The 23,404-nt window shown below is 32.5% G+C and overlaps 14 protein-coding genes across 14 annotated transcripts; 6 read left to right on the top strand and 8 right to left on the bottom strand.

Annotated features, from left to right (window-relative positions):
• Positions 1 to 81: 81 nt before the first annotated feature.
• Positions 82 to 396, bottom strand: FG379_002540 (uncharacterized protein; the record flags this gene model as incomplete). The annotated part of the gene is made up of 3 exons (XM_067327870.1): positions 82 to 111; positions 219 to 325; positions 375 to 396. The coding sequence occupies 3 exons, from the start codon at positions 394 to 396 to the stop codon at positions 82 to 84; spliced, it is 159 nt and encodes a 52-aa protein (XP_067182298.1).
• Positions 397 to 469: 73 nt separating this feature from the next.
• FG379_002539 (uncharacterized protein) lies at positions 470 to 1,965 on the top strand (the record flags this gene model as incomplete). The annotated part of the gene is made up of 2 exons (XM_067327869.1): positions 470 to 1,647; positions 1,728 to 1,965. 2 exons carry the CDS (start codon positions 470 to 472, stop codon positions 1,963 to 1,965), a joined length of 1,416 nt encoding a protein of 471 aa, XP_067182297.1.
• A 79-nt stretch (positions 1,966 to 2,044) lies between these two features.
• On the bottom strand, positions 2,045 to 4,627 carry FG379_002538 (uncharacterized protein; the record flags this gene model as incomplete). Its single annotated transcript, XM_067327868.1, has 1 exon — positions 2,045 to 4,627. One exon carries the CDS (start codon positions 4,625 to 4,627, stop codon positions 2,045 to 2,047), a length of 2,583 nt encoding a protein of 860 aa, XP_067182296.1.
• A 539-nt stretch (positions 4,628 to 5,166) lies between these two features.
• On the top strand, positions 5,167 to 7,156 carry FG379_002537 (uncharacterized protein; the record flags this gene model as incomplete). Its single annotated transcript, XM_067327867.1, has 3 exons — positions 5,167 to 5,746; positions 5,795 to 5,918; positions 5,969 to 7,156. Coding segments are annotated over 3 exons (1,892 nt in total), but the record flags the coding sequence as incomplete, so codon positions are not given.
• Positions 7,157 to 7,323: 167 nt separating this feature from the next.
• On the bottom strand, positions 7,324 to 10,320 carry FG379_002536 (cGMP phosphodiesterase A4; the record flags this gene model as incomplete). The annotated part of the gene is made up of 1 exon (XM_067327866.1): positions 7,324 to 10,320. One exon carries the CDS (start codon positions 10,318 to 10,320, stop codon positions 7,324 to 7,326), a length of 2,997 nt encoding a protein of 998 aa, XP_067182294.1.
• Positions 10,321 to 10,736: 416 nt separating this feature from the next.
• On the top strand, positions 10,737 to 11,011 carry FG379_002535 (RNA recognition family; the record flags this gene model as incomplete). The annotated part of the gene is made up of 3 exons (XM_067327865.1): positions 10,737 to 10,761; positions 10,814 to 10,916; positions 10,966 to 11,011. The coding sequence occupies 3 exons, from the start codon at positions 10,737 to 10,739 to the stop codon at positions 11,009 to 11,011; spliced, it is 174 nt and encodes a 57-aa protein (XP_067182293.1).
• Positions 11,012 to 11,247: 236 nt separating this feature from the next.
• Positions 11,248 to 13,634, top strand: FG379_002534 (uncharacterized protein; the record flags this gene model as incomplete). The annotated part of the gene is made up of 3 exons (XM_067327864.1): positions 11,248 to 12,589; positions 12,653 to 13,044; positions 13,278 to 13,634. The coding sequence occupies 3 exons, from the start codon at positions 11,248 to 11,250 to the stop codon at positions 13,632 to 13,634; spliced, it is 2,091 nt and encodes a 696-aa protein (XP_067182292.1).
• Positions 13,635 to 14,174: 540 nt separating this feature from the next.
• Positions 14,175 to 15,806, bottom strand: FG379_002533 (uncharacterized protein; the record flags this gene model as incomplete). Its single annotated transcript, XM_067327863.1, has 1 exon — positions 14,175 to 15,806. The coding sequence occupies one exon, from the start codon at positions 15,804 to 15,806 to the stop codon at positions 14,175 to 14,177; it is 1,632 nt and encodes a 543-aa protein (XP_067182291.1).
• Positions 15,807 to 16,058: 252 nt separating this feature from the next.
• Positions 16,059 to 17,693, top strand: FG379_002572 (uncharacterized protein; the record flags this gene model as incomplete). The annotated part of the gene is made up of 1 exon (XM_067327902.1): positions 16,059 to 17,693. The coding sequence occupies one exon, from the start codon at positions 16,059 to 16,061 to the stop codon at positions 17,691 to 17,693; it is 1,635 nt and encodes a 544-aa protein (XP_067182330.1).
• An 89-nt stretch (positions 17,694 to 17,782) lies between these two features.
• Positions 17,783 to 18,208, bottom strand: FG379_002571 (uncharacterized protein; the record flags this gene model as incomplete). The annotated part of the gene is made up of 1 exon (XM_067327901.1): positions 17,783 to 18,208. The coding sequence occupies one exon, from the start codon at positions 18,206 to 18,208 to the stop codon at positions 17,783 to 17,785; it is 426 nt and encodes a 141-aa protein (XP_067182329.1).
• A 1,158-nt stretch (positions 18,209 to 19,366) lies between these two features.
• On the bottom strand, positions 19,367 to 19,807 carry FG379_002570 (uncharacterized protein; the record flags this gene model as incomplete). The annotated part of the gene is made up of 2 exons (XM_067327900.1): positions 19,367 to 19,633; positions 19,685 to 19,807. 2 exons carry the CDS (start codon positions 19,805 to 19,807, stop codon positions 19,367 to 19,369), a joined length of 390 nt encoding a protein of 129 aa, XP_067182328.1.
• Positions 19,808 to 20,026: 219 nt separating this feature from the next.
• On the top strand, positions 20,027 to 20,665 carry FG379_002569 (O1 domain containing protein; the record flags this gene model as incomplete). The annotated part of the gene is made up of 1 exon (XM_067327899.1): positions 20,027 to 20,665. The coding sequence occupies one exon, from the start codon at positions 20,027 to 20,029 to the stop codon at positions 20,663 to 20,665; it is 639 nt and encodes a 212-aa protein (XP_067182327.1).
• Positions 20,666 to 20,899: 234 nt separating this feature from the next.
• On the bottom strand, positions 20,900 to 21,355 carry FG379_002568 (ubiquitin-conjugating enzyme; the record flags this gene model as incomplete). Its single annotated transcript, XM_067327898.1, has 1 exon — positions 20,900 to 21,355. One exon carries the CDS (start codon positions 21,353 to 21,355, stop codon positions 20,900 to 20,902), a length of 456 nt encoding a protein of 151 aa, XP_067182326.1.
• Positions 21,356 to 21,639: 284 nt separating this feature from the next.
• FG379_002565 (replication A large subunit) lies at positions 21,640 to 22,989 on the bottom strand (the record flags this gene model as incomplete). The annotated part of the gene is made up of 1 exon (XM_067327895.1): positions 21,640 to 22,989. The coding sequence occupies one exon, from the start codon at positions 22,987 to 22,989 to the stop codon at positions 21,640 to 21,642; it is 1,350 nt and encodes a 449-aa protein (XP_067182323.1).
• Positions 22,990 to 23,404: the final 415 nt, after the last annotated feature.

Below are 23,404 nucleotides of genomic sequence, written 5' to 3'. Positions count from 1 at the left end.
TTTATTCCAAAGTCCGTAGAGTCCTTATCTGCGATATTTCCCTTGTACCGAACTATCATGTTCAAAAACTTCACTACGCCCCTAGTTGCAGAAACCTTTAATTCCTTTTCTCTGTTATTCGATATTATGGGTTTTATATGTATAACATCCCCTTGATGTTTACTCTTCTAAGTTTGAGTTATTTCCATCATTAATTCGTATTACTTTCTGGAACTTACCGATTTATTTTTCTTCAATTTTGTTATTGAGTTCTTAACGAGAGTTTTATTCTGGGAAAAGACGGGGTCCTTCTCATTTATGGTTTTTGAGAGGATTCCTCCGACAACTAAGAATGAAGTAAAACATTAATTATATCAAACTTATTTACAACTTACCATTAGATAGTTTACTATCCATATTACAAATAAATAATGATTAACGTAAAATTATTAGTTAGGGATAAGCTTTTTTGGCGGGAATGCTAATAAAAATGATAATAAGATTTACAATGAATTCTGAAAATAAAATATTTAATAGAGAAAATCATAAACTATTCCTAAATAGAATAATTAATGGTGCTTTTAGTAAACGTTCTCCTTTAAATAGTCAAATTAATTCGATTTATATCCATGGGGTGTACTGGGTATTGTGTTGTCTTAAATTATTGAAATACAGAATTCATGATGAATTTCCGAACATTCAGATTATAAAGGATATATTAAATAGGTGTGAGTCTATCTATATTTTTAATTCTACTATTTTAATGGGATACTCCCTAAATCCATTTGGAAGTCTAGGCCCCACTATTCTATCAACATTGAGTGGGATTAAAATAAAAATATTATTAGAAAATAAAATTTCTCAGGATGAAAAAAGTAAAATAATGAATTTTATTCAAAGCAATTTGAAATTAAGAAATTCTAATGAAGCATTCTTTTCTAATTCAAATTCTCAAAACAACGATATTGATATTCGTTTTATATATTCTGCTTTGTCATCAATATATTTATTAAACATGGATGGCGTAAACAGTGTTAAAGAAAACATACCAGTTCCCAAAATTTTGAATACTTTAAAAAATCTACAAAACATCGATGGCGGATTTGGGAGACGTCCAAAAGATGAGTCACATGCAGGTTACACTTTCTGTGCAATGGCCTCTATTGCGTTGTTGCAAAAATTTGATAGAAGTATTGATATTTCCGTGATAAACCACGACCGTCTCGAAAGGTGGTTGTTGAAAAGAATAATAGTTCCGGAAGATCACGAAATGATTGGTGAGTCTCTATGTTTTAATGGAAGAATAGGAAAGAGATGTGATGTTTGTTATTCTTGGTGGGTAATTGCAAGTATAAAAATAATTGAATCAACATTCACTGGATATAATAGTATATTTTCAAATAAAGATGACGATACTCTTATTAAAATAATATTTGGCATTATTTCTCACCAAAATAGAGATGGCGGTTTCCAAAAAATGCCGTTTAAAACAGGAAATATTGACAAGACTGCTGATCCTCTCCATACATTTCTTTCAATATCTGCATCATCAATATTAATTAAATATTTGATCAGTAGAGGGGGGCAGAAGGTCTTAATGTTTCTTGAATCAGTTGGGTTTTTGGATTCGATTTCTGAGGTTGATCCTATCACAGTATTACCTATAGAGTTAATAAATACAAATATTGTATAAATCATTAACAATTTCTTAATATATAAAAAAATAATTAAAAAATGACAAATAGCAGAAGTGGATTTATTTGGAAGGTTGTTAGCATTAGTGAATTTAAATGGCTAGGTGGTGATTTAGAAACACTCTATTACAACTGCCCCTGTGGAGACATTTTTTGGGTTAAACTCTCCGATTTAGAATGTGCCACTAAGAATAATGAATTTGAACAATTCGTGATATTAGAATGTGAAAGTTGTTCACTAAAGATAAAGGTAAAGTTTTGTAAAGAATCTATTCAAAATTTAATAAAATAGATGGTTTGGAAACATTGGAAGTAATTACTACAAAACAGGAAAATGAAATAATATTATGAATTATTGACAAAAATAAAGCTTAATTACTCCTATTTTTATTTATAATAATCATTTTACTTCTGTTTGGCCTACTTCTCTTTACAATTCTTGTTGCATTTTTCTCATTAAACTCTTTAAGGAGTTTTGATAGTTGTTTCTTCCTGAATTCTGGGTCATTTTTCATTCTTTTCTTGATAACCTCCACTCTATCTTTAGTTATTTGTTGTGGTGACTTCACTTCATTAAATGACTTTATATTTCCTACTTGCGTTTTACTTTTTATAACTCCTATTCTCATAGCGATCCTTGTTTGCTTATGAGTTAGTTTTTTTCCTTTATTTACAGCTTCCAAAATGCCTCTATGTTTATCTAAAATAAGTGATTTTTCGTCATTTTCAAAGTATTCATTACTTCGGATAAGATTACTATTAACAATGTTTTTCCTCCTTTTACTAATCATTTCAGAATCTTCTATTTCACCAACAGCTTGAATTTTTAAATTTGTATTGGCTTTCCATTTTTTGTATTGTCCTGTACTTTTGAGTTCACCCCTTACTTTAACTCCACTTTCATTTGTCTTAACAACCTTCTGTTTGGTTTTGTCCAGTATTTCATATCTCTTTTTTACTGAATTCCATTTCCTAACCGACTTGTTCCTTTTAATTTCTGCCTCTTCATCTGGATTTATGTCAAGAACTGCTCCTTCAATTTGCAGTCCGGTATTCATTGAAACAGTTTGTTCATTACTATAGGGAATAAAAAATTGTTCACAATTTTTTGTCCTATTTCCCTGTCTCTTTGGTCTCCTCTTTTTATGAATATTTATAGTGAGATCATTGCCACCTTCCTTTACGGAATTGATTTCCAAACAAGATTCATTGTTATTTAAACCGTCAAATTCTTCATTATTTATGATATATTTAGTCATTTTTGAAATATCACTTATTTTTTTCATTTTTACTGAAGACTTCAAAACAACCTTTCCCATGTTATAATTCATACAATGATTTTCAGGAATATAATTATTATTACCACTTGATGGTCGAAATACTTTTAAAAAATTAATTAATGGATCACTCTCAACAATTCCTAAGTTATGTTGACCATATAAACTTTTGTTATGTTTGATTAAGATAGGATGCACTGTCATTAAAATGTTGGATGCACCACCACATTCTTCAATTAAAGCTTTTGATCTTTTTACACTCTCATTTGAAGAAGGTGTTCTTGTTTTTAAATAAAGTGCATAGGAAGATTCCATTGATCTCCTATTCCTTTCAATTTCTGCATTTTCAGTTAGTAAACGTTCTATTGATTCTATTTCAAGTGATAAATCTGGAAAACTTGCAAGTACATGTACATGTGAATGGTCGTTTGTAGAAGCTTTCACTAAATGTTGAATATTCTGTTTCTTTAAATTAGGTTGCACTGTTTTTTCGGGGGAATCACTGGCTTTAGTAGAGTTAACGTTTGTATTTATTGCGTTTTCTCTATGAATTTCATTAATGGTCTTCAACTTTATTCCAATAAATAAACATAAATCCAAAGTATATGGCAAATCTTTCATTGTTATTAACGAAATTGCCTTACCAAGTTGCCCTGCTCTCGCAGTTCTTCCAGTTCTATGAACGAATAATTTAGGGCTCAAGGGATAGTCATAATTAATTACAAATTTAATCATAGGGATATCGACACCTCTAGCTGCTATGTCAGTAACAACTAATACTCTCGAATTGTTCTTCCTGAAGCGGTTTAATTGAGATATTCTTGTCTCTTGATCCATATTTCCATAAATATAGCTAACAGATACGTTGAAAGACTGAAGAACCTTAGAAATATATTCCACATGATGCTTCGTTGCACAGAAAACAATTACTCTTTCTTCAATTGGAATTGTATTCCTGAGTAAAAAAAGCAGTGATGCTAGCTTTTCATCCTCCCTTACAAACAAAAATGCTAGCTCAAGTGTCTCACTTAAAATATATTCTGAATCAATCTTAATGATTTCTGGCTCGATTAATTTAGCTTTTGAAAAAGATGCGAGTTCCGTAGGAATTGTTGCTGAAAGTAGTATGCACTGCCTATTTTTGGGTATAGACTCTAAAATATTCTCCACTTGATCTAATAGTGACATTTCAAAGAGGCGATCGGCCTCATCAAGCACTACCATCTTAACAGCCTGAAGTGATAATCCAGCTTCAATAATATGATGATATAATCTCCCAGGAGTTGCAACAACGATGTCCGGATTTCCTGATAGTGACTCAAATTGCCTATCTAAGGAGGATCCTCCTGTAAGGGCACAAATAATTAAATCTGTTTTACATGAAAGTTTACGAACGACATGATAGGTTTGTAGTGCAAGTTCTCTAGTTGGAGATAGAATCAACCCCCTGATTCCAACAATATTAGAATGAGTACATCCAAGTCTTTCAATCATTGGTAATACAAAGGATACAGTTTTTCCAGATCCTGTTCTCGCCATTGCGATAACATCTCTTCCAGCAAGAATAGATGGGAAACATTTTCGTTGTATTGGAGTTGGAATAGAGTATCCTGCTAATTTTACTGCTCTTAGAATCTTTGGTGAAAACCCAAAGTAATAGAATGCTCCCTTCCCCATCTTTGAAAAATCATTTATGACAATATGAAAATAGTCTTCCGTTGGAGAGATAAATTATTTGCGCGCAAAAATATAGTGCAAATATAGTTCGGTTTTAAAGTTTTAATCCTCAATTTATACTATTAAACAATTTCTATCTTATATCTCTTGAAGTTAAATAAACTCATATTAATGTCTATTCTTGTGTGCGATTTTTTACTTATCTAAACTTTTTATATTTGTCCTACTGATTTTTTTTGTTACAAGTTTGCTTCAAATTATTTTTCAGTTTTTTCTAGTCTTGTAATTTAAATTTACACGCGCATTATATTGTGAATGAATTGTGAGCCTTTAGTTAGTTGTATTTAAATAAATATGAAAGGTATTTTAACAATTGAAAAAGTAATAAAAATAATTAAGTAAGTAATAATATATACGATTAATGTACTTCACTCCACAATAAAAGTTTTTTGTCACCCATAATTGCAATATTCCTTACTCTATCCCTACCTGGTTTAGATAAGCGGAATGATGTGAAGGAAAGTGGTTTTTCAGAAGGTATGAACAAAGCATCGGTGACTCAAAGCATTGTTTATGATTTCAAAAAAACGACCCAAGAGATATTGACATCACAGTTGTCAAATATCGGAGTTGAAAATAATATACTCAATTTGATTGAAATAGAGTTTTTAAGAAGTCCATTCTGTTCAGATTGTGGGGATTCAAGCGACATAGAAATTATTAGAAAAGAATATGTCTCTGAAAGCATAATTCCCAGCATAAGAAATATTTCATCCGAGTATTTACTTGCAGTTATTCCATCAAAGAGAGGATATTCTTCAGAAGCAATAGTCATTTCCATTTCATTTCCTTGGGGAAATAAATCAAAGAGATCTGAACTAGGAAATATTGCAGGGATTCTAGTTTCATTTTCTAAATATCTCACAAAAGTAAATTGGCTCTCAAAAGATGTTTACATATTATTTACAGACATGAACGTCCCATATAATATCGGAATAAGTGCATTTCTCAGAGATTTATCTTCAAACACAAAATTGCAAAGGTTAAATTCCAGAATAAGAACTGCGCTTTGTATTGAAATGTTGTCTTCAATCCCAACAAAAATATTAGTTGATATTGGTAAGTTTAAATTAAGTGTCTTATAGTCGAAAATTAATTATCTTAAAGAATCAATGGATGGGTTTCTTCCAATACAAGACTTACCCGTCGCAATAATTAAAGAAATTGATTCCTATTACAGTAATCCTCCAATATATGTTGAACCCAGATTATTTTGGGACTCTTTAATCAGGTAAGTTTTAATTCGCAATTATTGAAATAGAAATTGATTAAAAAATCTAGGCAAGCAACAAACGGAGGTTCTGAAAGGTCACACACACCTTTTTTACGCAATAATATCCAGTCCTTTACAATTTCACTAATCGATGAGTCTACAAATATTGAAAATGAAGGTATTCGATATTCACCCAAACGAAATGGTAAAAATGAGTTTTCTTCAGAATTTGTTTCGATATATCCAATACCAAACTACGAAATTTTTAGATTTCTGGAAGGCATGGTAAAGATAATAAGTAATCTACATGACGAGTTAAACCGTTCAACAAATTTCTATTATTTTACAAGTTATGTATCTTCAACGGATATTAGTGTTTATCTTTCTGTATTCCTAATTATATTATTACCTATGTTGCTTAAAACGGTAAATAATATCTATTACAAATGCAATTTTTTAATTATTTGGGCAATAGTTGCCATAATCTATTATTTACTTAATTGCATCATCTTAATTCTGATATGGGAGTATTTCGGTGAAAGAATTAAATATTTGGTCACAGAATATTCAAAAATAAATATTTATTTTGAAGATTTAATTATTGATCTAGCAAATAAGTTCTTTTTATTAATCTCGGTCATAAACGTAACTTTTAGCCTTTTAATTAAATTATTGAAAGATTGTAATTCAGCTTTTGATCAAGATAAAATAAACAATGCAAACTACTCAGTCAAAACAGTGAACAATGTTTTTATAATAACTTTTTCTGTTTTTATATCAATAAAGAATTTCAGTCTCTCAGTAATAGTAACTCCAATACTACTTTTCTTGGTTAATATTATATTTGAATCAAGAAAGTTAGTTTACATGGTTTTTTGCGCAATGAATATTGCTTGTTTATTATTTGTACTTGAACTGGATTTAAATAGTTTAATTTGTACCATAACAACATCATTCATTTATTCCATGAACTTTGTTTTCATTAAAGCTACAAATATTTTGCTATTGACTAATTATATGAGAAATTTTGGTTCAGATATTTATAGAGCAAGGAACGCACTCTCAACATGGAATTCAGTAATGGGTAGAGAGTTTTTCTGTGGGAAGTACTCTAAATACCTTTCAAATAATGTAAAAATAGAGTGCAACTCGGAAAACTTTAGTAAAATTAAAATAATTTCTGAATTATACAAAATAATGAAAAAATTCCCTATACTACAATGGTTAACTTGGATAAGCATAGCTAACGATAGAAAGTGTGTTGGTAAAGAATGTGTTGTAAGCAATATATCAAAGTTTGTAGCTAAACTCGTTTGTGATTCGATATATTTGAAATCTAATACATTTAAATATTTAATTTTCGGGATTATACCGGCCATTTCAATGTCACTATCATTGCTAACATAATTTTTTTAATTAAAAATTAAGTGTCTTCATCCTTCTTTTCTGAAACAAGTGTAAGAGCTTCATTACTATTCCAAGCTATACCTGCCTCCGCCATATCCTCCCAATTGTTTATATTCTCTAATATACGATCAATACAACGCCTAACATCACCTTCTACGTCAACAAAACAAAGTTCCTGAAATAAAGGAAGACAGACAAAGTTCAGAAAACCAACCTGAGACTTTGGAACATCTGTTGAATCACGATCACACATTGGCGAAATAGGTAGTGAAAGTGCTTTTTCCTCCTCACCCTGAATAAAAAACTCTTCCACTACAGATTTACACCATTTGTAATGTTGAACCCACTTTAGTGCGCCATGCCCAATATCTGCAGCCTTCAAACAGGTTCTTGAGAGCATCAACCTGTCCTGAGAATCGCCATATGGATCCCAGTCTACCGCCTGCCTTCTGACTCTAAATCTAGATACACACTCGAAATGACGATGCATGTCTGTTTCTAGAATTAGTTCAATAACTATTCTTCTGAAATCTTTGTGAAGTTCTGTGTCCCAATTTTGTAGGAAGTCTGCAGCACCACTTCCGTAATAATATATTATTCTAAAGGTTAAGGATGCATGAAACATTTCTAGGACAGACCTATCGTTATAGTTAACTGCAAGCATATGCCTTGAATTTACCAAGAAATTACTTGTTCTGCCAATATGGCCGACATCATGTCCAAGCGCAGCAATAACAGAAGCAAGTCTTTCTACAGTATCTAAATGATTCCAAAGACCGGTAGTTCTTGCTAAGCAAATTGATTGATGACAAACATTTGCTCCGTGAAGTTCATTGTGGTATTTGTTGTTTAAATACCTAATATTTAATTCCCTGAAAAATACCATGAATTTAGAGATATCATTTATTAATTTGGAAGGTGCAGTAATTGAAGATGGAAATGCAGAAGAGATACCTCTAGGCAAACTTGACAAGTCACCTTCCAACTTAGGATTTTTTTCTTCAGAGTCAATAATAAATAACATGAATAGCCCAGCAATGGATAAACAATTCCCTTTTGTCAATTTGCTCAACTCCCACATATCCAAGTCCCAATTGAAAGAATATTGGTTCTCCATAAGTCGTAGAGACTTTTCCACATCGCTATAAAAATCGGCGTTAACATTTTGAGGTACTTCTGGAAGGACGAATTTCTGAGGACTATATTCATTAAAGAATGATTTGCATAGCAATGAAATATTTCCAGAAGGATCCTTTATTGAAAGTAGCTTCGAAGCAGCATGAGTGGCAAAATGAGCGAGTTTACGTTTATCTTTAAGGATAATCTTATAATTGTCATCTATCCCATCTTTTAGAACAGACTCTTCAACGTTCCCAGACTTACTGATAATCTTTTCGACTTTTTGACTTATATCTGAACTTTGCTGACTCTTGTCAGACTTGTCATTCACGTTATTTCCACTTGGTAAAGCATCATCAAATAATTTTGATGAATATAAAACTTCTCTTCTTGATACAGAAGACTTTGTAAACTCTGCAGTTATATATTCTCTTACTCTCTCTACGGATGGATCCATCAAAGAAGAGGAGTTTCCACCTGCCGTTGCAATCATCATCGAAAGTCTACGACGAGAAGGGCCAGGAACAGGACAGTTTGTTGCTCTTGATTCAGTATTCCTTCTCGCAGTGAGGGACTCGAAATTGTGACGAGTGCTCTTATTTTCATATGTTTTTGGAGAGAGGAAATTTCCCATGGATTTCGGCGAACTTGGTGAAATTGGTATCCTAATATCATCAAAATTGTTATATTCCAACTTAGTTTTCGGAGAAGTATTACAAAAAGAGCCTTCATTTGGGCTCAAATCACCACTTCCGTGTATCTTTGTCCTCGATTGCTTTTTAGGAGTCTGAGGAATATTAGATTGAAGTGTTTGTGGTAAGAATATTGCGGCTGGATCAACTGCATAAATATCGTCAGATCTTGATAAAGTCACTTGTGCAGATGTTAGATCTATCATTGCATCATGTAACATTTTTCGATTTATCCCTTTGGTATAAGATGTATTTAAGTACCTCAGGAATAGTTGTACTTTGTTTATATTTGCCAACGTGCCCTCTATAACCGTTGATTTCGGTGCTTGATTCATGGATTCCTCTAAAATTTGCATCTCTGTTCTAACTAAATTAATATTGAAAAAATCCCTCCTTGAGGATAATATGTTTACCCTTTTTGCAACAACACAAACAAAACAAAACACAAATAAGTAGATTATTGTAGAGACGTATTGAGTTTCATTTGGAATTGGAGTTAGCATTGAAGGAACCAATATAATATAGAAAACGATACTTGTAATTGTATATATTAACATACTCAAAAAAGAAATTGGAAGCATGAAGTGTAAAATGCAACAAATAGTTATAACTATTAAAGACCTGGAATTCTGAACCGCAGTATCGTGACCACTTCCTGCTGAAACAGATACATCAATCAATAAATTTCCTGCTGTAATATTGAGTATCGTTGTGAATATTGTTACAAATGTGAAAATAATATCCAAGTACTTATTTAGAAAGTCAATGAAAAAAGTGATAATCAAAAATAGTGAGCATGATGCAACCAAACCACAAATTATAAAATATGAAGTTACAGAATTATTTGAAGACTTCCTAACCTCCAAATTGAAGACTTCTAATAAAATATCAATAATAATCAATATAAGTGAAAGTAGTCCAATCCAAAATACTCCAATTTCGGCCCTTTTCTTAAATTTGTTCTTAAACTTCTTTTCTAGAATATTACTCCTGAATCTGAGTGTCACTGGATTTAAGTATTCGAGATTAGAAGCAGAAGAGAAAGTATTTATAAAGGGCGAAGCCAACTCTTTCAATTTTGTTTTCAAGCTCCTCTGCTCCATAATTTCGAATTCGCCCAAATCAATGTTAAATTCCGACTTATAATTGTTCTCAGAAACCGCAGTCCTCCCAAATAAGGGAGAACTGGCAGACACACTCATCTTAAACTTCTTAATTAAGGATTAGAAGAAATATATGATGCGACATTCAGCAAAGTAAAAATAATTATAAACCTTTAATGCACGCGCGGAGCTATTGTGTGTATAAACAGCGGCTTTATCTATGGCCGCCACAAACTATTTACAACATCAATAACCCAGAACTCTAAGTAATTAAATAATTGTTGGAAATCATACCCTTTTACATAAACGTATGATATCTTATTTACTATTTAGATTATGTTTTTGGTTATTCACTACTGACCGGTGTTACTAATGTCCCGTGTTGATACGAGCAAAATACTCTATGTAAGGTACGCCCTATTCAGTATTTTTCATTATTTTTTTTAACATCATTAAATGTAGGCACTTACCATATAACATAAACTCAAGTGACCTCTATAGTATTTTCGGTAGATATGGGACTATCAGACAAATCAGAAGGTAAAGTTCGAGAGCTCAACTGTCATTTACAAAATGATTTTTTTTTCAAGAGGTGTAAACGACACTACTAAAGGAACCGCATTTGTTGTATTTGATGATAAGGAGGACGCAGCAAATGCTCTTGAAAAGCTTTCAGGATTTCAGGTTTCAGGGAGGTGAGTCCAAAACAACGAACTTTTAGTTATCCAATTATTTTTATCTCAGATACATTACTGTATTGTTTTTTAATCCAAGACAAAAAATCAAGTAGATGGAACTTTTTTAATTATATATTTGATTCTTATTGTTGATGTTCTTTGGTGAATGAAACACTATTATTCATTTACTTTTAAAGCTGACTAGGTTGAGCGCCTTTTAAGAGACAATTTACGAGGCTGACATTTTTCAATACTTAGGTCATGAGTGAGCTTTCGTGTATAATGAATAATGAATAATGTAATTGTTCTGACTTATTTTAAGTAGAGTTCCACAAATTATCTTTTGTATATGGAAATGAACGACCTCTTTGAGGAGTGTCTCTCGATTTTTTTATGCCAATGGAAATCAGAGTTTGAAAAAACTTTTATTGGAAGGAGGGCACTAGTAACTGATTTTTTTGAGAGGTTAGGATCCACCTTATTTATTTTATTCAGAAATATTTTTCGGCAGAACAGTAGTTATAAAACATGCTTTGAATTATGCACTTTCAGTGGAGGTAAATACCTACCTCAGGTATTTATTTTATTTGCAAGTGACTTTTCCAGTAATTATTTTGTCGATGAATTATATAATGGATACTTAAGGACGGGGCAGCCTTCATATTCGAGTTCGAATAATCTAAAAGTTATTGATTTGAGACTATTCACACAGGACAGTAATACTTTTAAAGATTGTACAGGATCGAATAATAATCTTGAATCTGAGTTGGAGTCCTTAACAATACAAGGGAGGTCACTTATAAAAGGTGTATTATGTAATCACGAATTTCCTATGATAATTACGAAGTTCACCAATATTGATTACTTTATTTCTGATGCGCATTCAGGTTCAGTGGATTCGAAGGCTCATTGTGGTATTAATAATGGACAGGTCGTTATCCACCTACTAAATGAATATATTCACAAATGGCATGAAGAAGGGTTGCCAATTATTTCTTTTTTTTTATATTACGGCAATTTCGATTTCAGTGTGCATAAACATGGTAATATTGTGGATACCTCTTTTAATGCAAAATATTTATTTAAGCAGTGGTACAAATATACACATCAAATCTTTCTCGATGACCCATGTTATCTTGATGAAGAGCAACAAGTGCCTTTGTTTAAGCACCTTGTTAGATCTAAGTATAATTTTTCAAAGGAAACAATGGACCATTTAATGAATTTGTTGTTGAATGAAACAATTAAAAGAATTAAAAAACTATCAAATGGAAACATTGTGCTGTTGATTGATGAGATTGAACTTGCAAGAGTCAATGATATAATAAATAGCGATTCTAATAACGCTTCATCTATAGTTTCAAGTGGTAATTTTATAGCAATAGTCAATGAAAGTAATACTGACTTAAATATTAGTTTCTTTAGTGTTTTTTTGGGATATCTAACAAATTCTCTTGAAAAAATTAACCAGGCAAGCAATAATCATAATATTACTTCCCTCTTAACCACTCAACGTAATATTGATGGTACTTGTGGTTTGGATAATGTATTTGGTTGCGCGGATATATTGAATAGAGTAGTGGAATATACACTACCCTCTCTTAGAGTCTACTCCAACTTAGAAAATACAATCTTCACTAATTTGCGCAGTTCTTTGTCAGGCGTTGCTGTTTCTGGGTATAAAGGATGCGGTAAGTAACTTATTTTACAGGCAAGTGATGAAACAACTATATGATAGGTCATAATTAATATAGTGATGAAAGCAATTGAGCCTATTATTTTTGATGCTTGTGATAAAATTTTGAATTTATTAACTCATTTAGGTAAGAGTTTCATAGTTAGTGCAATTTCACATGGAATAAAATTTGACACATTGGTTATATATTCTGCTGACGTTTACAATGCAACAATAGGTTACCTAGAACTATTCTTGATGAAAATAATGGATCTTTCCCTTCAAAGACGTGAAATTATTATTCTGTTCGAAGAAATTGATCAGTACTTATTAGAAAGAAACTCTACATACACATCAGTCATGTTTTTTATCGATTTAATATCAAGGTCTAATAAATGGTGCAATACCAAAATACTGATCTTTGGCACATTTAGTGAACCTGAGAGAGAAATCTTTGTAGAAGCGCTACAGGTACGTTTTATACAAGTTTAACTTTATTGTGATGATGATAAACGATGACGAGTATGAATTTGGAATGTTCATAATTGGAAATAGCTTATTGTTCGTTTTGAAGAGTTTGTCTCTTTCCATTATGGATTTACCAATCAAACCAGTCAACTTGACTGTTATTGATTATATTGAGGCATTTGTCTGATGCAATAAGAGTTAATTTACAATGAAAAATAACTCCATAACTTCTTTAGCCTTATAGATTCTTCGAACACCTAATGCTGCCGGGAGCTGGGGAGTGGGCCTTAGAGTCGATCACTGAAATGTTAAGTGTTCAGTTAGGGCATACATTAACAAGGTTCCTTATCAGAAATTCCATTTGTTTTGATCAAACGGAGCTTAGTAGCTTAATTGAAAAATTGTCTTTGCTTATGATAGAGAACTTCACTCCCGCGTTGGCAGGTGGTTTTGCCAGTTTTCTAGGAATGTTCCTAATTAAAGAATCGCTTTGTTTTATAGATAATTCTGATATTAAGTGTAGAAATGACAATTCCTTCGTTACAATTTCTGATGATATTATTAATTTAGCCAAACAATACTTAAATAAATAAGTTTTTTTTTATCACTTTGTTCACTCCTCACTTCCATAGCGCATTTGATTTCGGTTCAGTAGATGGAGAATGCCCAAAGTATGCGATAGCTGTCTATTGTTTGAAAGAAATATTTCAGAGGATTTTCTTGTTGAGTTGAAGTCTCTCTGTCAAATAAATACAGGTATGTTTGCAAAACTGTAGTTAGTTAAATAATTAACATTCCCTTAGATAATTCTCGAAAAATTAGTGACTTAAAGATACATGTCTTAAAATTAACTCTCAGAGATGAAATATGTAACTATGAAATTAAGAGGGTTTCGAATCTACTAAAAATAATGAGTAAAAAAATTAGAATAATCAATTCAATTAAGAGACTTTCTTTTCAGCTTAAAAGCTTTCTTCAGTGTATATTCAATAGTGAGGATCAACAAAATAATGTGATGGAGCAAGATTTGATATACATTCGGAATTGGCTTAAAAAAAAATTGATTATAAATAGATGAATTCAAATTACCGTAAAAAGTAGTGAATTGTGAAGCTTCTTTAATACTCGTTTTACTATTTGTCTGCTTTGAAGTATTCCTGTTCAGCATCACTAATTTTCTCGCTCTCAGAAATACTATTGTTTTGATTATCTTCTTCACTATCCACTAAATCGTGTACGAGTACTGCTGTAGTAGACGGAATATATACTACATTTAATCTTTTCGTTAAAGGAATTTCATGATAATCGATTCCTGTTACTTTATCATTTATTACATTCGATGCTCTTATTCTTGGGGAACACATACTTGGGTCATTTGAAATAATCGACTCGTTTTTACAAATAGTACTCAATTCGCCATTCATACAATCATTTACCTTTGATTCACAAAACCTAGACCCAGAGCTGTCCTGATCACGCGAAAAATCACTATTTGATTTAGTATTTGGAATTTCGAATGATAATTCATCAGCGAGTGAATTATCCCTACAAATAACTTCCCTTTCAATCGAAAGGCATGGTTCAACCGTTCTACTTGTAAATCCTTCTTTGCCAAAGTTAGTCCCGGAGATATTTCGTTTATATACTCTGCTATCCAGCTTAGAAGGTACATTATCATAATAATCAAAATCTTGCCTTGATTGATCCATTTCCTGTGAGATTTGCTCAGCAGTTTCCAATAGTTGCTTTGCCAACAATTCAGTTGCATCAACTTCCTCAAACATCAATTTATTTCTTTTTGACTCTGACAATTTAATCATTATGTTGTCTTCATTTTTTGCATTTGTATCGATACATATGTAACTTCTTGTATTTGCATGTAGTAAATTTAAAATATTTCTCCTTGTTCCAGAATCGATGTCAATTTGAGGAACAACCTTTCTTTTTCTGAAATTGCAGTAAAAAATATTATCATATGCGTCTTCCTCAGATTGAAGATATACAAAAAGACCATCATCGTTCCCTGCAAGTGAATAACCTTTATATTCCTTTAATGGGCCTTGATACTTTATTGTTATTCCTTCCCACCTTTTCACATTTCTTTTTGGGCTAGGTGGTGCCCTTAAAAAAGACCAATAACTCAAAGTATTTAAGAATCCTTTCTGAATAACTGAAGATATTATATTCGAGAATCCATCCCAAAACTGTGGGATCTTGTTTATACTCCAGTATGAAGGTGTTTTTGATAATATGACTCTCGCAGATTGGCAGTTATGTATTGGATCTAAACTCAAAAAGTATTCTTCATCTAGCACTAATACACTCAAAGCTACTTCAGATCTCTCTCCAATAATATTGCTCACCGTTACTTTTATATTTCTCTTTATACTAGAATCCAAGGACATTGTTCTTGAAGTAAGAACAGCTTGTTCGTTTATTGAATTAAAATATCTACTATACACATTTTGATTTTGAAAAGAGTTATAGCCTACTATTAGTGATGTCGACCTCGTAGTCATACTTAGTGACCTTGAAAGTTGTTCATTTATTTCACGCAACTTTATATTTTCTTCTTCAATTTGCTTCAATCTGTCAATATAATATTCTTCGCCATTACGCAGTACATTAGATATTTTGGTACCATTCTTGGTATGTATTGAGTTTTTAAGATTAGTTTGTTTGCCTTCTTCAATATCAAATTCAGGATTTAACTTCCTTAAATCCAACTTGAAGCTAGGTTTATCAACAAGTTTTGTGGAATTCATTTCTTCTGTAACAAACAATCATAATATACCATAGCGAAGTATCAAGTCACATCTAAACCAAATGAATTAGCAATTCACCTACTTCTAGGCTCAGTTTATCATCTTTTTTTTTCATTTCACTAAACCATACATGCAGTGTGAAATGTGTGTTTTAAGGCGCCACATGACCTCCATCATAGGCGCCTCTCTCTTTCTGAAGACAAAAAAAGTAGAACCTGACAACTTTATTACAGAAATAGTAATGAATGAAAAATGGGTGACTATTGCCCTATTGAAATAGAATTGAGCAGAAAAGCCATAAAATCTGAGAGGTCATGTAATAATCGCTATTCGTACATTAATAGTGGAAAAGAGGACGGTGTTATTCGAAATTTGGAATTTTCGACTTCTAGTGGAAATACACTACTTAACATAACATCGGAGAATAAGTTCAAGGTAATTGATCCCTCTATAAAGGAAACAAATTATTTAAAAGACGAGGGTTCCTTCAATTCAAAGCACCCCATCCTTGCATCAACACTTAGAAAAGATGGAAAATTATGTGGAATTATTCTCGGAAATGGAGAATGCATCGCAATAGATGTGGATACAAAGCGTGTAATTCGGAGATTTGAAAAGGTTGAAGAACAACTTACTTCCATTTCATTTTCTGATAACAAAAGCAAAATAATTTTTGGAGGAAGTACTGGAAAATTATCTATTCTCGAGGTTTCAACCGGGGGATTAATATTAGCAATTCCTGCACATGGTGACATTATAAAATGCATTATTCCTCTAAGTATTGAAGTAGGAAAATTTATCGATGATGATTTTTCTAAGCACGATATTAATGAGCTAAGCTACTTTATTACATGTAGTTACGATTCTAAAATAAATATTTGGCGCCTTTCTACAACTGATAATGTCACAAATGGACCGACTGAAAATAATAGTAAATTTCAATTAAATATTATCAGAATATATTCGCACAGCTTCCCGGTGGAGTGTATTGGAGTATCTAACGATTTAACTTTGGTTTCGTGTGGGGGAGACTCTATAAAAATTTGGAACTTAGATAATCCTAATTTATCTTGTGTAAAGGAAATATCTAATTTCGGTAGAACAATTACATCTATTTCATTGAATAACAATTTTTTTGTTGTGGGTTGTTTAGATCATAATTTATATCTCTATGAGAGTAACACTTTTGAGTTTATCAGATCGTTTAATTTTAATAGAGGGGTTGTAAGAGTTGCAATTTCTCAATGTTCAACTTACATTGTTGCAGGGCTTGAAGATGGTTCATGGGTTAGTAGGAAAAGAAATCAACTTCAAAATGAAGGTATAATAGATGAGGATTTTGCTGAAATCAAGAAGAGCTATAGGACGGGGACCTCAAGATATTTTAAAAGGGGAAGGGAGGTGAAGATTGAAACAATTGACACCGAAGTTAATGTTAATAAAAAACCACAAACAAAGTTAGATAAAATGTTAAGATCGTATTCATACAAAAAAGCGCTAGAACTGACTCTTAATATGAACTGGTCTCATTTTATTTCCTTGATAGAACTTCTCTCATCTAGAGGTGCAATACATTTAGTCGCAAGGGAAGACGACTTTAACAAAATTGTTAGCATTTTAAAATATCTAAGTAAAAACTTAGGAAAGTGCACTCCTTCACAGTTCATATTAATTTCAGAGCTCATAGAACACATCCTTCATGAAAACAACTTGATAAGTATTTTAGATTCATACCAAACTGAGAATGACAATGTATTTGAAATATCCGAATATATTAAAAGGATTTCTCAGAAAATAACTCTGGAAGTCAAACAACATGCAATACTCAAGCAACTTGGAAGTGCAGTTGACGTAATAATTCAAAGCTGCAAGAAAAACTTAACTTAGTTTTGTAGAACTCAATTATTGCATTTATAAAACAAAGTTGTGCATTTTAAATAGTTTAAATTTTATTGTTGCTACACTAATAATTACTCCTAACAACAAACCCCAAACACATGTCTTCTTCTGCGTGCCCTTGCCTGTTGAGCATCCATCTGTGTACCATCCGGGAATGTTGCGGTAGATTGCATCATTACGAATGCTGTTGGTCCAATCGACGTGTTATATGGTGTTAACCAATATGCATAATCTACTGGAAGTAGGCCAGTAGCTTGGTATTGGTCGAATGGCCATGATTCTCCAATTGTCTCCTGCATTCTCGTAGCATTTACGACATTCGCTCCAATAAATGAGTTTGCAAACATATCCTGAAGGTTTACATTTAACAACTCTATCGCAGCATTATTGTCAACAGAAATATTGTTCGCACTTCCTGGTTCAACTGGTTCCTCGACATTTTTGTTTTCAACTTCACCCTCATTCACTATATCTTGCTTATTTTGATCTTCTAGCTCCGACATTTTCGACAATAAAGTAAATTAAAATAACCGAATGTATTTAAAAAAAAAAAAAAAAATTATAGATTAGGGACATGCGACATAAGTGTGTGTATTAAATACCGCCTATATACTTTTATGATCAAGTCTATTTTGTTTTTGCATGCAGTGAGGATAAATTATAGGCGTATTAAATACATAACTCCAAATCCAACTTTACTCAGCAACATTTTTAGTTCCGCTTCGGAATACATGGTTGTAAATCAACCTATATTTAAACTGAACCTCAACCCAAATATGGCGTTCACCACATTTAATTGAGTTGATTTTGCATTTAATATGCAAGATTCAGAGCGTTTTCTACCACATTTTTATATTAGGTAAATTTTTATATTACATGTTCCTCCTGAGTTTTCATTAATAGAGTTTTCACTTGTGATTTTTTTTTAATTATTTAGGAGGGGAAATATGTAAAATATTCAAGATTGCTACTTAATTGCGGTGCCGCGTCAAAAATCACGAGACAGCGCGCCTATATCAACTGTCTCAATTGTTATATTTCTTTCTCCTTTTCGATTTAAGACTGATCCTAGAAATTCAATTTGTAATTTACAGCGATGGGTAAGAGAACAAAGAAGGTAAGTTTGTTTCATATGTATGGTTCTTATTTGGTAGACTTCAAGCTATAAGGTGGAGCCCAATTTGGGGATGGTTCGACTTGTTATAGATTGAATAGCTTTCATTTTAAATATACCTTAATTAAATCAATTTAACTGAACATTACCTAACTTTCAAATCAATATTTGCTTCAGGTTGGAATTGTTGGTAAATTCGGTACAAGATACGGTGCCTCTTTACGTAAGCAGGTCAAGAAGACTGAAATATTACAACGTGAGGTGTATGTATGCCCATTTTGTGGAAAGGCATCTACAAAAAGGACAGCCTGCGGAATATGGGAGTGTAGAGGGTGCAGGAAGGTTCTTGCAGGTGGAGCATGGCAATTAAGCACTGCTGCAGCAGTTACTGCTAGGTCCACCATTGCTCGTTTGAGAAAGCAAAGAGAAGAGGCTGAGTAAGACTATTATTCTAGACTGAAACATTTCTGCAGTAGGAGTGTTCAATTCACTTCGCAATACTCGGTAGAATTAAGTAGGACATAATAAATTAGTTCCTAGAATAGAGTTAAACTCTGAATATAGATTCTAGTTCGTCGTTTACTGTCATATTTCCTAATGGATTGACTGGTCTCTCTGTTCCCAATACGTCTCTAAAATCTATCTTATCATCCAAGTCCATTATGAGGTCCAGTCCAGTATGTGAGCTTGGTATTCCAGGGTGCCTTTGTGTCCTCGAAACTATTGCTTGCTCCATTCTTGATCTAACTGCAGAATGGTATCCATATACTGCACTACGAATATTTAATTCATTTTCAACTGACCTAATTAACCCCTACAGAATGTGAATTAAAGAGCAAATCCGAAATTACTACACGAAACTTACTTGTTCTTGGACCTCTTGTGGTAGAGTTTTTTGCTTCATTCCAAGATCCCTCGAAACAAAACCTTCTGATAGGGAGTTGTTAATATATCTATCACGTGTTCTCAAATCAAAATTATCTGTCATATTTACAAGTTACTGTTATCTTTCCAAGTAGAATACTACCTATTTATTTTGCAAGAAGGAAAAAAAATTTGTGGGTTGGTAAAAAATTAGTTTCCGGTAAACTTTTGGAGGGAAATTGTTAGGATCTTTTTTAGGAAGGCTAAACTCGTTTTATCACTTTTATGATAAAATGAGTATATCTTGCATTAATTTGTGGATTTAAACTAATGTTTTTGTATCATGAAATCAAATTGGAAGGAACTTCTTCTTTGGCTTCATGAACGGACTGAGACAAGAAGAAAGTTGCAGGCAAGAATTAGAAACATTTGGAATGAAAGCGTTTCAATCGGATTGGAAATTGGTAATTTAAATATAAAGGTAAACGGTGTGACGAAAAACGAGAATATTCATAGGAAATCTTCACTAGAAAGGGAATTGTCTTCAGATGAGAGTCAAAACTCGGCCGTATTCAACATATTGGATAATTCAAGTGAGACTTCGGATCTTGATGAATTTTTGGGGCCTTCTATCTCAGAAATACAGGTTAAATCTAATCAAAATATTAATTATGGTGGCGCACTTCTTTTAGGAGAAGGTGAAGCAATGGCTCAATTTGTGCAGGCAGGAAAAAGAATTCCAAGGCGAGGTGAAGTCGGACTTACGGGAGAACAAATAGAATCCTTCGAAAAAATAGGCTATGTAATGAGTGGAAGTATGCATAAGAGGATGACTGCAGTCAGAATAAGAAAAGAAAGTCAAGTATACTCCGCGGAGGAGAGGCGAAATATTGCACTAAAAAACGAGAATGAAAGATTAATGAGAGAGGCAAAAATTTTGGGTGAATTGCGCGACTTGATAAAAAAGGATCAACAAAATTAGGATATTTACCTATGACCTAATAATAATAGGCTTTATGTAACTTGGTTATATAAATTGTTAAAATCGTTGGCAAATCAAAACAACAATACCTTTAAGGTTCCTTTTTTCTTCTACCTCTACTAGATAGTAAAGCCTTGTCTTATCAATTGATTCAGCTGTTCCTTAGATAAAAGCTAAAATGAGTGCGAATTAAATACTTAAGTAAAACATAGAGGTATCTTTCGTTCTATTTTCTTAAACATTCTCTGAAGCGTATATTCGATTCCACTCTCTTGCTGTTGACTCTGCGTCCATTTTGTTATTCTTGAAGTGGTCGGCAACGACCGTATCCAATGGATCATTCGGTTCAGGTGAACTTAAAAGTGCCTGAATACTTAATAAAACAGTTCTTATTTGTAATGCAGGGCTCCACTTGTCTTTTAAAATGTCCAAGCAAATTCTTCCAAGTTTATCGATATTTGGATGGTATATCTTTGTCAAAAACCTGACCTTTGGAGGTTCCATAGGATAGTGTTCCGGTAAGAATAACTCCAATTTGTAGCTACCACCTTCATAGGGTGTCCCTTCAGGGCCCATCATTGCTATTTTAAAATATCGATAGTTGTCTTTATCTGGTTCTGCAAAGATACCGGGAGAAGGATCGTTCGCCAAATTCATTGTTTCTTTCTGTATCCTTTTTGAAATCGACATCCTAAATATCAATCCCTCAAAAAACCAATTTATTTTTAATGCAGTTCAAGCTGTGTTCAACCTAATGAAAGTAAATTTAGAGCACACCGACGCGCCACATACCTGCGAGTTAGAACTTTGGAGATCAAGGTTTTGAGAGTAATTAACAAAATACAAAAATTAGATATTTGGAGAACAAAATATTGAATTCTTAAATAATTTGTATCAAAAAGTAATATTTGTTGTGAGATACGCGTAACTACTTAATAGAGTGGAGTCTAGAATAAATAACCTATTTGAGGGATTCAGTCAATTAGCGATCTCTTCGTAATTAACACATCTTCCACATCACTTCTAGACAATCTCTTATTTGTGTTATTGATAAACATTTGTATTGAACTTATCATCTCTTTAGCAATTAGTTCGAAATCAACCAACTCTGCAGATTGAATTGTTGCTTGAATCCTTTTTTGATTGTTATACTCTTCGTTCTTTAAAGTTATTCTGAGGTTGTAGTATTTCCATAAAGAGTGGAAGTTTAATATGAAATTCAACATTTTATCATTGCTGTTACTCATTTCCTTGTAGGCTGATGTATCCAATCCACTGAGAATAGTAGTGGCAGTTTCGTGGAAACACCTAACATTAAGAGAGCATGTGTGATCCTCAATAGTAACTGGAAAAAGATATTTTGTTTCTGGCACTACACTTTCGTTACACTTTTCACAGTACATTGTCGTATTTAAGACTTTCTTTTTACATCTTGGGCAAGCATCGTATGTAAGAGAATTTTTTTCATTAGAGTTTTGATGGACCATACTGTTAGAACCTATTTTTGATATTCTTGCTAACACATTAAAAGTTTGACTAGAATGTATCTCGTTGCATTCAATTATGCTTCTTATCTCAGATAGCGTCTTCCCAAAATTCATGGCCTCGCTCTTTCCAAAGGAGTTTGGAGTTTCGTTTGCGTTTGTGATGCTAATGGACTGGAATTTAGCAGATTTACCATATTCATTAAACCAATCCTTTAATTCGGTATACCTATTTTCATTAATTGAAAAATCAATTAGGCTTCTTTCACTCAACGTTGAGCCTTGTTTTCCTTGGTAATCACGTATTTGAATACTTTTTAACGCAATAACAGGATTTCCAGAAAGTTTCTCGTCGCTGACATCCGCTAACTCTCCCCACAATGTAATACTTATTTGATGTTCAGTATCGTCTACCAAGTTTATCGTTCTCCTTGAAACTTCATCATTATTCTTTTTTGAAACGATCTTTATGCAAGGAGTAAATTGTTTTACTATTCCAATGATATCAACGATTGAAGGGGTGGAAATGTTTTTTATATCCTTAATTGTTGTAAATACATATTTTGGCACCTTGCTGATCGAACCATCATCATCCTCAANNATGACATCGCTTCCTGTACATTTGAAAATATATACTGAACCCCGATCCAAAATATTATAGTACTCCTCTGCCTTGTTACGCCAGAACTTTATTCTTATTACATCATTATCTTTATCAATGATATCTATGTGAAAAAAACGCAGTCCACCTCTCAATGTTTGAAGGGTCCTACTTTTCTGTATTACACGGCCCTTAATGGCAATTGACTGCCTATTTACATTAACTTCCCTAATCGGCATAAAATTTCTAGGAAAAAAAAATCAATGAGAGGAAGAAATTCACTTTTTATTCTGACTTACCCTGGCATCTTCTAAAGAAAACTGAAATTTTGTTGTCTCCCTTAACTGAAAATATTACCAACTTGCATAGTTAGCGAAGAGGGGGAGCTTGGAAGTATTTCAACCCCACATCAATAAATAAATATTTTGCATGCAAAAAAGAAAATTTGAAAAATATGGATATATATATGGAAGTAGTATGTAAAAGCTGATACACATGAACAAAATCCTAACTAAAATAAAATAGTTACATGGATAGTCAATACATACAAGTGTTTAACGATTTAATAAACAAAAAAAAATGTAGGCTTAGTTTTTACAGAGTAGAATAGTCTCAAAACAAACTATCTCGAGGTAAAGCAAACCATCTATCTTA

Source organism: Cryptosporidium bovis (assembly GCF_009768925.1).
Source record: "Cryptosporidium bovis isolate 45015 chromosome Unknown contig_36, whole genome shotgun sequence".
In the NCBI taxonomy this organism is placed as follows: Eukaryota; Apicomplexa; class Conoidasida; order Eucoccidiorida; family Cryptosporidiidae; genus Cryptosporidium; species Cryptosporidium bovis.
Note: the sequence above shows the minus strand (reverse complement) of the source record. Positions and strands in the feature narration are given on the sequence as shown.